Source organism: Dendropsophus ebraccatus, chromosome 1 (genome assembly GCF_027789765.1).
Source record: "Dendropsophus ebraccatus isolate aDenEbr1 chromosome 1, aDenEbr1.pat, whole genome shotgun sequence".
Classification (NCBI taxonomy): Eukaryota; Metazoa; Chordata; class Amphibia; order Anura; family Hylidae; genus Dendropsophus; species Dendropsophus ebraccatus.
This window is the reverse complement of record NC_091454.1, coordinates 219,025,381-219,037,425: the sequence shown is the minus strand read 5'-3', so window position 1 is coordinate 219,037,425 and position 12,045 is coordinate 219,025,381. Positions and strand designations below refer to the sequence as shown.

At 44.8% G+C, this 12,045-nt stretch overlaps 1 protein-coding gene and 3 non-coding genes across 4 annotated transcripts; 1 reads left to right on the top strand and 3 right to left on the bottom strand.

Annotated features, from left to right (window-relative positions):
• Positions 1-1,596: 1,596 nt before the first annotated feature.
• TRNAS-UGA (transfer RNA serine (anticodon UGA)) lies at positions 1,597-1,678 on the bottom strand. Its single transcript has one exon. It is a non-coding gene; the product is annotated as a tRNA-Ser (tRNA).
• A 980-nt stretch (positions 1,679-2,658) lies between these two features.
• TRNAT-AGU (transfer RNA threonine (anticodon AGU)) lies at positions 2,659-2,732 on the top strand. The gene has a single exon. It is a non-coding gene; the product is annotated as a tRNA-Thr (tRNA).
• A 311-nt stretch (positions 2,733-3,043) lies between these two features.
• On the bottom strand, positions 3,044-3,125 carry TRNAS-CGA (transfer RNA serine (anticodon CGA)). The gene has a single exon. It is a non-coding gene; the product is annotated as a tRNA-Ser (tRNA).
• A 3,836-nt stretch (positions 3,126-6,961) lies between these two features.
• Positions 6,962-10,279, bottom strand: LOC138784406 (transcription factor HES-7.1-like). The gene is made up of 3 exons (XM_069959966.1): positions 10,232-10,279; positions 8,864-8,959; positions 6,962-7,526 (listed from the first exon to the last, which is right to left on the bottom strand). Exons 1-3 carry the CDS (start codon positions 10,277-10,279, stop codon positions 7,128-7,130), a joined length of 543 nt encoding a protein of 180 aa, XP_069816067.1. The 3' UTR covers positions 6,962-7,127.
• Between the last annotated feature and the right edge of the window lie 1,766 nt (positions 10,280-12,045).

Here is a 12,045-nt window from a genome sequence, read left to right as displayed (position 1 = left end):
TTCTTTTCTACAACATTAAACAACTGAACGAACATCCTCCGTGGCCGGTGATTCCATAATTTTTGCCAGGGGTTGTACTTTACTATTCAACATATTCCAAATAAAGAGAAAACCCTCATAAAAGCCATATAGTAGAGCTTTACTGGGACTAAATAACCCCACCATAACCTAACCTCCCAATACAACAACACAATGACTGGATAGCCCCTCAATACTGTGACTGGATAACACCCACATATTGTGACTCTATAATACCGCCACACCACCGTCAGGATGCAGGGGTGTCGCTAGGATTCATGGGGCCCCATAGCAAAAGACACACACAAACACACACAATGACGCACATATATACACACACAGAGGCACCATTAACATATATACAGATACAGCACTGATATACAGATATACACACATTTACACTGGAATGCGATGACACTAGTGCAGACATATACACCATAAATAGACCATAATATAGCCACAGATACATACATACACTGACTGACATATACATATATATACCCACAGATACATACAGACACTCACTTACATATACATAAATAGCCAGAGATATATACCCACTGATACATACATACACTGACTGACATTTATAGCCACCGATACATACACACACTGACATATACATATTTACCCACAGATACAGTACATCCATACACACACTGACAGATACATACACTTACACACACACATAGACACAGCACCTACAGCTCCCTGGCTTCCCCCTCCTCCTGTAGTCCGGCTGAAAGTATTGAGGACCTTTGGGTCATGTGATAAGGTCCTTCATCCCTCTCCTTCTGTGTGTGCAGGACCTGGCAGGTCCTGCTCCTCTGTTCCTCTTCTTCTGATCATACCAGTGGCAGGTCCCTCTCTGGGCCCCTAGGGAAGGGGGGGTGCGGTGGTCTGCTGTCTGTGGCATATCTACCATGAGGGCGGAGCATGTCTTTTCTAGGCCCCCTTCCTGCAAGGGCCCCATAGCAGTCGCCTTCCCTGCCTTCATGGTAGCTATGCCGCTGTCTGGATGTCTTAACTAACAATTTTGGCATGGCAGTCAGACAAGATAAAAGAGAACCATCTTACCTGCTGAGGATGGATGTAATCTTAAGGACCCAGGATGCCGTAAAGCGCAGTATAGAAGTCTCTCTTCTTCTTTTCTATGGCTGCTGGTCAGGGGGCCGGTTGTGGCTGCTAATGATGAGGTCTCCACAGTCCTCAGAAAAGTTTTATCCAAGACAACATAGAATTTGGGCTCAGTAGAGAGGACATCCTTTCATCATTCAAGCGGGTATCCCTGGCAGTAGACTATATCTGGGACTCAGGTCAGGTTAGCCCCCAGGGACATCCCTTTCTACTGCTGCCAAAAGAGCCTTATGGTAATGTCCCTAGTCTTGGTAGTAATGGTGGGGGACACCAACGACTGTATCGGGACACCGGGGGAGCAAGGAGAGGTAAGTATAACATTTTTAGTATGTTTTCTTATATGGCAACAACATGATAAAAATGGACAACCCCTTTAACCAAACCAAAGTTAATGTTCCTGAGCATCAAATCACTTTTATTTTGTAAGAGTAGACACCACTGCGCTGTGAACAGGATTTGAACCTGTGCGGGGAGACCCCATTGGATTTCAAGTCCAACGCCTTAACCACTCGGCCATCACAGCTGATATACATGACTTGTCACCAATACGTATTACAGATACAGTACGTGTATGTTGGGATTTTGTTCTTGTTACTTTTTCCTTTCACGCTCATAGACTTGCACTAAAAGGACAAAGGTTCGTGAAGGAGACAATAGATCCAGGCGAGTGCAGAAGCCGAGAGGTGTCCTGCTCCTACCTCACTGTATAGCCGGGTGGGGATCAGGTTACACTGGGACAGGAAGTCTCACCTGGAGGGGTGAGAAGCAGGAATACTCATTGTGTTCTACAAGGTAAGAGAGTGGTGTATGAGGACGGGGTTGTGTGGTCAGCACGTCCATCTTATAGACCAGGGATGGGAACCTGTGGCCCTCTAGTGGTGCAAAACTACAATTCCCATCATGCCTGGACAGCCAAAGGCTGTCCAGGCATGATGGGTATTGTAGTTTTGCAACAGCTGAAGGTCCACAGGTTCCCCATCTCTGTTATAGATGGACATACCAGAGTCTATAACAACTCAAAAAAACTTTTTAAAAAATTATGCTATTTATTTAGTTTTGCTATTTTTATTAGAATTTTGCTACTTTTTATACTATAGGCTTTTTGCGCTACATAAACAACCAGCAGCTCCCTAGGCAATGAATGAAGCAGTGGCGGCATGTGCAACTCTCCGTCATAAGCAATGACTCGGGCCCCTATCCGTGAGATTGAGGGATGACTCAATGGCCTGTTAGGGGATTTGTGTTGTGTTTAGAATACCCCTTTAAGTGAATTGATATATAAAGGTGGGATATGTTTTACATGAGCCTTTCTTAAAGGGATTTTCCCCACTTCCTGGTGTTGTGGTGACACACAGGTAATGGCTGCTCAGGCTATCACTGACCACTAAGTTCATAAAAATTTTCAATGTTTGGTACAAAAAATTGCCAAAACCAATCTTGACAATTTTGATTTGGACATCTGATTTTGCATATTGACATTTCATCAACAGCTCTAGGCAGTAGGGCGCTGTGGCTTAGTTGGTTAAAGCGCCTGTCTAGTAAACAGGAGATCCTGAGTTCGAATCTCAGCAGTGCCTATCTTTTTTTGTTTGGCATTTTTTACCTTTTTTTTTTTAAATATTAATTGTTATTGAAAGTAAAAGAAAAAAAAGCTTATTACGCTTGGTATAAAGGCTAAAAAGTCTTATGTCATTTTTTTATTTTAAGGATTTTCTGACACGTACACATATTCCATTTGTTGTATTGTTACATTTGGTAGCTCTACTCATTACTATTGTTTTTTTTCCTTTTTATAATCTTATATTAGTGTTATAATTTTACTAACTTTATTAGTGTTTAATTCGTCCGATATCTGAAACAACTTTTTTTTCTAAAACTGACACCTTTGCGCTGTGAACAGGATTTGAACCTGTGCGGGGAGACCCCATTGGATTTCGAGTCCAACGCCTTAACCACTCGGCCATCACAGCTTTGGTGGTGTCTCAGCTTGTTTTTACTTGTCACTTACTACTGCATTAAGGCTTCACTTCCTGGATAACATGGTGATGTCACTTCCTGGATAACATGGTGATGTCACTTCCTGGATAACATGGTGATGGCATGACCCGACCCCCAGAGCTGTGGGGCTGTGGCTGCTGGAGAGGATGATGGCAGGGGGATGCTCAGTGTCCCTCCAGTGCCCTGTGTCCCTCAGTGTCCCCCTGCCACCATCCTCTTCAGCAGCCACAGCCCGCACAGCTCTGGGAGTCGGGTTGTGACATCACCATGTTATCTAGGAAGTGACATCACCATGTTATCCAGGAAGTGACATCACCATGTTTATCCAGGAAGTGACATCACCATGTTATCCAGGAAGTGAAGCCTTGATGCAGTAGTAAGTGCAGGGAAAAAAGCACTTTATAAGCATTTCCCGTAATTAGTGTATATTGGGGATCTGTATAACATTTTGGGGTGCAATACAATACTTTAATAAAAATTTTCCCCGGACTTCTCCTTTAAGTCTGTTACCTTCATCCTCGGCACCATTTCCATGCTGTTACCAGTTTAGTTGGTTTGGTGCACCGGGTGCGGGACTACCACCCCCAGTGCATCTGCCCCCAGCCCGCCCATTCTAATGAATATTAGTAGGACAAGTGTGCTGGGGGATGAAATGAAGCCGGGGCGGATCGGTGCACTGGGGGCTACGATTGGTTGTTATGGACAACAAAGACAGTTTTTGTATGAGACATTTTGGAGTATGACACATGACCACTGACAAACATACAGTCTGAGTAATACTCTGGTTGGTGTGCAAAGAGCCAGAGTCAGACCCTCCCTGATCTATTACTGATGTCCAATCATAAATAAAGACATTCACTATTAGAAAGCTACTATGTGTAATGCCCCTCTATACTACACCTGCTATGCACCTCAATACAATTGCCCTCAGTTCACATGAATTAAGATGTTAAATTAAGGGGTAGTGCGGCGGTAAAGAATTATTGACAGAATAATACACATTATAAAGTTATACAACTTTGTAATGTATGTTATGTCTGTGAATGACCCCCTTCCCGTGTCCCACCACCCCCACCCGTGTACCCGGAAGTGTAGTGCGCTATACATACCTGTCACGTGCCGACTCGTCTCCGATCTTCAGTCTGCGATGTCGTCTTCGGACGGACGGGCCGAATCCCTCCGTCCGTCCTGAGTGCCGGCCGGCCTCTGCCGCGTCATCGGCTGCTCATAACTGTGCTCAGCCAATCGCGGCTGAGCATCTGATGACAATAATCTACAATAATGATAATTAATCTACAATAATAATAATATATAAAAATAATAATAATCTACAATAACAATAACAATCAATAATAATAACAATAATAATCAATAATAATACCTAATAATCTATTATAATAATTTATAAATATAATAATAATTCATAATAATCCTTCACTTTTATATTCCACCCAATGCTTGCTCTTCCTCCTCATGGCCTGCAGGTGTCACTGTTGTATACAATATGAACCACACTTCCGACATCCTTGTTTGCGTGCTCTAGTTTCTCCATTGTTGCTGTGATATAACTATAGGAAGGGTCACACCCAGCCCTGAGGGCGGAGGACGTCACGTATTTTCTATTACATAAGGATATACTAGAGAAGAACACTAGAGCAGCGGTGGTGGCGGTGAAGTAGTCTGAGGTTACCCCTTTGTTATACGCATAGTATAATACTATGGTAACCATTCTTTCCTCACATCTCAGGGAAGGATCCAGGATTCTTGTCTTTATTCTCCTTCTCTACCATTACCTGTTTCTTATTATACATACATGTTAGTACCGATCCTACCCGGTATATGACCCTTTATTGTCCTGCTGTACTACACTATGAGGCTTCTTTTTCTTCCATTGTACTATTGTTTCCATGTGCATGACATGGAAATACAGGACGTGATCGCCCAGGAGCAGAAGGCTCCAGCTTATCAAACTGGTGTAAAGTGAAGCTGGCTCAGTCGCCCCTGGCAACCAATCAGATTCCACCTTTCATTTTTCAAAGGGTCTGTGAGGAATGAAAAGTGGAATCTGATTGGTTGCTAGGGGCGACTAAGACAATTCTACTTTACACAAGTTCCGAATGTTCCATTGGAGAGACATTATGCCGCTGCTCTATGGAGGGTTATCATGTCACCAGAGAAGGCCACTAGGCCCGAAGCTTATTTATGGAATTTCTCACAAAATCACAATGACTTTGACTGGTTTATTTTACTCATTTATTAGTCTATTGTCTATACATACACAAAATGTACAATATACATCATAGCAATATAAATAAAACTATACCTAGTACCATCACACAACATGAGGAGACCATCGTAGAACCCCGCAGCTTAGTCCAACAACTGGCAGTAGCCACCTAACCTGGTGCGTTATACGCGTCTGTAGATAGGATACAGTAGGAGAACACGGTATTGTAGGTGGAACCATCCTTCATGTCCTCCATCACTTGTGGTTCTCTACAATGTCATATATCCTAGGTTTAGGGTCAGGATCAATGTTTTTCTGGTTCTTCTGGTTTATTCATTGGGTTACGGAGCGTGTGGTGGTGGTGGTGGTGATGTGTGTGTGTGGGGGGGGGGGCTAAGTGCCTGTTTAGGGGCAATTTATTTTCCAATATATCTAACCAACAGCAACCATGGTTGACCTGTCAATAGGATTCAAGTAGTCAAGGATTCGATGAATCACCAGATGCCGGAAAGGATAACAATAAGGGCTGTATTACTGGAAATCGTTAGAGACCACCTGCTTACTATTCTACACAACTTTTCTCAAAAATTCTAAATAAGGAAGGGTTAATCTATAGGTGATAGTAAAGGGTCACTAAAGAAGACAATGGTAAATTCATGGGATTCCCATTAGGAGCAGATTCTAACACCCTGACTTGTTTTATACTGTTGCCCTTGGTTACGACCATCTTAGGGCATCTACTGAGAGGGTCAGGCATGCTCAGTTCAGCTGCGATCTCCTGCTTTGTTAAAGAGGTATTTCAGCAATTTTCATTTATTTATTTTTTATCAACTGGTGACAGAAAGTTATATAGATTTGTAAATTACTTCTGTTTATAAATCTCCAGGCTTCCAGTGATTATCAGCTGCTGTATGTCCTGCAGGAAGTGGTGTATCTGCTGCCACCTCTGTCCATGTCAGAACTGTCCAGAGCAGCAGCAAATCCCCATAGAAATCTTCTCCTGCTCTGGACAGTTCCTGACATGGACAGAGGTGGCAGCAGAGGGAACTGTGTTAGACCAGAAAGCATACACCACTTCCCGCAGGACATACAGCAGCTGATAAGTACTGGGAGACTGAAGATTTTTAAATAGAAGTAATTTACAGATCTGTATAACTTCCTGACACCTGTTGATTTTTTTTATGTCGGAGAACCCCTTTAAGAAAGTACTAGCAGTTACTCCCACATCAAAGTGTGCAAAATAGAAAGCGATATAAACTGTAAACCAATCACAGCTCAGCTTTCATTTTACCAGGGCAGAAAGCTGAGCTGTGATTGGCTGCTATGGACAGTTTACATCAGATTCTGTTTGACACACTTAGGGGTTAGTTTCTACTGTGTATACAAGCAAGGGGGATTGTGGGAAAGTGTGTGCACTATTGCACAGCCACAGCCCGGAGAGGAAACAGGAAGTGATCCTGTCCATGGGGGAGAAGAACAGTACATGATGTAGGTTATTTGGCCTAAAACACAGCACATTTCTTTTCCTTTACATATATGTATGTATGTGGTAAACATCTAATATTACCAATTTGCCTTGTGGAAAACCCCCTTTAAGGCTCCTTTAAGGGTCCCCCTGGCCATACACTATTTATATACTGGACTCTTCTCTTCTGGCCTTCGAGACCCCTTAGTCACCAGAGCCCAAGTGCATCTGATCTCTTCTTGCATCCCCTGTAGCGATGCTCGGTACAACATTATTGTCCACTTACAGCCATGGCCTCCATGACCTGCACATTTGGTCGGGATGACAGTCACTGTGGACATCATGTGAAGCCGGGCTGTAGTTATGGGGGGAGGTTCCAGGAGACTTGGGGTGCATTAATCTTTGGCGGCGGAGGGAACATTGGTCGACGTTTGAAGCCATCGTGCAGAGATTTGTAAAAGAAGAGTGATGGAAGAGAACGTCCTTGTGGGAAGGTGACAACCGCTGATGTCGGGCCATGAAGTTCACAGTGGCTTGAAGACATTGTTGGAAGCCGGATTGGTAATCCATGGATTGGAGGTCTTTATGGAACCTCTCTGCAGACTTCATTTTGGACTGAAGGAATTCGACGGTGTACTCCAGGATCTCCGCTTTCTCCATCTTCGGGTTCTTCAGCTTTTGCTACAATAGAATGAAATTGTTGGAATATATTTTTTAACATCTAAATCCCACCTTCTTAATGGAAAGAGTTTTAAAAAAGGTTACATTGTAAAAATCTTGTCTAAAAATTCAATCAACCCTGTTGGACTCGGTCCCCTAAGGTTATTTAAAGAGTCTCTGTACCGGCAGTAGCCACCCCAAAACCGCCTTTACTGTGTTGTACAGGTCCTCACGCTGTGTCCAGTTAGGGGTTGGCATTGGCCATATTATTTTGAAGGAAAAAACACTTTTATTGCTGCGACGAGGCGTCAATTTGGCGTGGCCTACAGCGTCCATGCCCTAGGCCTGCGGCACCTCTCTTCCACCTCCTTTAAAGAGGACCTGTCACCCCGGCTGCCAGCGTGAAGCCCGCCCGACCCCCCGGTGGAGCCCCTTATACTTACCCCTTCCTTGAAGTCCCAGTCCGCGTCCTGTTGCCAAGAAATCTGCGTCGGAAGCCGTGCGCGCACTCACCAGAGATGAGTCTGACGCCCATAGACAATGACTGCTCCAGTCATTCTCAATGGACTTCGGACTCATCTCTGGTGAGCGCGCGCACGACTTCCGACTGGGATTTCTCGGCAACAGGACGGGGTCCAGGACCGGGACTTCAAGGAAGGTGTAAGAATAAGGGGCTCCACCATGGGGTCGGGTGGGCTTCACCCTGGAAGCTGGGGTGACAGGTTCCCTTTAACTTTTAACACGCCTCTGGTCTGGATGGAGGCGGGAAGAGAGGCGCCTCAGGCCTAGGACATGGGTGCTTTATGCCACACTGGATTGACTCCCCACTGCAGCAATAAAAGTAGTCTTTCTTCAAAATACTGGCATCTGAAGTAAGGCTGACCCCCAGCTGCATGCCGATACAGAGTCGCTTTTAACCCTTTTGGATCCACACCATACAGTTACATCATGGGACGGGTTAAGATAACATCTGCTGGTAATGACTGACATCAGAGATCACTCCAGTGTCAGTCATCTAACTTGTTAAATGCCGCTATCAATAGCAATCCACCATCCGAACAGTATTAAGATGTTCAGTAGACCAATCACTAACCCCACCCTTCTCCTCCAATGTAATCACAGGCTGACGATTGGTTGTCCCGTCAGGCCGAGGCCTTAACTAGGCCTCCGTGTCTGCCGTGACTGATCTGCTGATGCACTATGCCTATGGCAGGCTATAGCAGGAGAGCGCTGATCACATCACCTATGTAAGCAATCGTATGAAATAAAGGTGTTAGACATGTATATCTATAACCATCACACTAAAGTTTGAGTACTGCCATATAGTAAATATGAGGAGTGAGTCCCACCAGCCTTACCTCATTTTTCATCGCCTTAGACAGGAGAACTCTCAGTTGCTCCAGGCAGCTGTTAATCCTCTCTCGTCTTCTTCGTTCCACTTGTGGCTTCAAGAGCTGTCGAGGATAAAATATTATATTAATGGAGGTCATACTCCAACCCTGATTAGGTGCAATCGTAAGACCGTCTTCACCGAGTGGTCTTCTAACTAACTATGATAATCTATTATAGGCGAGAAAGGTAATAAACATCCCCAACACACACACACACATTGCCCACACACACACCACCACTGCACACACACCATTACCACCACCACCACTACAGTAGAGCTTTTTAGATAGACATGACTCATACAGAGAGTTGATACAAGACTCTTTGACTTAAAGTGATTTTGATCTATCCACAGGGGTTTGGCCATCCAGTATGTGGACAACTTTATAGAGATACTTCCAGCATTCCATCAGTATCAGACCCTTTTAGGGTCCCCCCCAGTATCAGACCCTTTTAGGGTCCCCCCCCCCCCCCCAAGGTGCTTGAAAATTCTGTTCCCACTACCAACAAAACCCTCCATGTATCTGCTCTGTCATAGGAGCCTACTAACATTGATGATGATCTATTGCACAATGAACAATTGCACAGCGTTGAGATATAATCATGGGGATCCATTGGGGTTTCCGTCATTTTGACAAGAAGAACAACTGCTCGGAGACATATTCTTCCCAATAAGGACGATGGAATGGCCAATGGAGCTTCTGATGGTGGTAGTGTGAACAGAACATTAAGGTGCTCCTCTACACCTTAGACCCTCCACCTGAAGAAGGTTTGGCCAACTGTGAAAGGTATATGACGGCCTCCTGACTCTCCTCCCGCAGATGGAGAGAAGGGTCGAGTCGGGTTATCACCACCTGGAGCCAGGAGGGAAAAGTAGTCTGACTGCGACTTAGCCCTCCTTATAGAGAATATACCAACACTTGGCTGTGCCAAATGTTCATCTGTATTGAAAAGTCAGGAGATGACTGTCAAAAAAGGTATGGCACTTTTACAACTTAAAGTATATAATTAGGTCTAGACCAGGGGTAGGAAACCTTGGCTCTCCAGCTGTTGCAAAACTACAAGCCAAGGTTCCCTACCCCTGGTCTAGACAATGCTCTGTGAGCTAAAAAGCCTAGATGCCTACACGCCAGACTGATACACTGAACCTGCAATGATACGGGAAAGACAATGGTTCTCCTGATGGTTCTTCTAGGATTGTCTGGATTGGAGACCATTGAGGCAACCCCTCAGCTATAAGAATTAGGTCTCTACAAGAACTCAGCAATAGATGAGCTTTATTGTTACTATGAATGGATGGTTGGATGGGTAAAAGGATGTTATAGTAACTTTACCTTTCTTTGAGCCTTTGGTGGTGACTTTGCTTCCATGTCGCCTCTCATGGTCCAGATGTGTCCAGTACACTGTGTCCTTCTCTTAGAGACACCTGTAGATTTCCCCTTACAGACCCTCATACAGCCTATTTATATGGACGGGGTTGCACTTGCATATTGTATACTCTTTACAATGAAATGACCAATCACTGGTCACCCACCAGCCTGACCAGTAATCCCATTGACTTTCTCCCCTGCCCGGCTCTTATTCTCTTTTCACATGAGTAATTAAGTAATTCATTAGATCTTGAGCCCAAGAAGCTGTGAGGTCTGGAAGAAAGAGCAAAGAACATGCAAATAGCAGGATGGGTGTAATGGAATGGATACTGGTGGGACTGGTCAGAGTGGTACTATGTGTGCAGTGATGGAGACCATAAGAACAGAGGTCCACCTCAAATTTTAAGCCGGACATACAAAATAGACATCTCGATAGCAGATGTTGGGGGAAAAGAAGGTTCTGGCATGTTGGAATTCTACCACTTGGTTCTTAAGAGGAGTCTGGAAAAGGAGATATAGCTGTCGGCCAAATGAGGCCAGATACTTGTTAGCCCCGTAATATCATTGGCCACAAACATTATTATTACTTATAGGAAAACATTAACCTCACTATGGAGACCCAATGGGCTTATAGTTCCAAGTATACACTGATTAGTCATAACATCACAACCAGGTGGCAATGGCAGCTGTCATTGGTGGGATATATTAGAAGGCAATGGCGTTTGTCAACAGGGGGATATACCAGGTGGCAATGGTGCCTGTCAGTTGTGGGAAATATTAGAAGGGAATGGCGCCTGTCAGTGGTGGGATATATCAGGTGGCAATGGCGACTGTCAATGGGGAGATATATTAGGTGGCAATAGCGCCTGTCACTGTTGGGATATAACAGGTGGCAATGGTGCCAGTCAATGGTGGGATCTATCAGGTGGCATTGGCGCCTGTCAGTGGTGGGATCTATCAGGTGGCATTGGCGCCTGTCAGTGGTGGGATATATCAGGTGGCAATGGTGCCTGTCAGTGGTGGGATATATCAGGTGGCAATGGTGCCTGTCAGTGGTGGGATATATCAGGTGGCAATGGTGCCTGTCGGTGGTGGGATATATAAGAAGGCAATTGCTAATGTCAGTGGTTGGATATATCAGGTGGCAATGGCGACTGTCAATGGGGGGATATATTAGGTGGCAATGGCGCCTGTCACTGTTGGGATATATCATGTGGCAATGGTGCCAGTCAATGGGGGGATCTATCAGGTGACAACGGCGCCTGTCAGTGGTAGGATATATCAGGTGGAAATGGCGCCTGTCAGTGGTGCGATATATATGAGGTGGCAATGGTGCCTGTCAGTGGTGGGATATATCAGGTGGAAATGGCGCCTGTCAGTGGTGCGATATATATGAGGTGGCAATGGTGCCTGTCAGTGGTGGGATATATCAGGTGGCAATGGCATTAGTGGTGGAAAATATCAGACAGCAAGTGATCAGTTCTGTACCAAGTGTAGAATCAAAGATTAGCCGACAAGTAAGCAGAAGTAGAAGTCAGTACCGACCAAGGAAGAAACACCATCATTGATGTGTGAGGAGTGAAGGCTAGCTCATGTGGTCTAGAGCAAACTGCTGAAAAAGTTATTTGTGATTATGATAGAAGGATGTCAGATCACAGTGGCGTAGCAGACCACACCACTGCTATGGGGCCCGTGCACCAAGGGGACCCACAGACCCCTGGTCCTTTAACTGTGAGTGTTCGTGATGAATGTTCACGGTTTAGTGCTGCGGTGCTCTG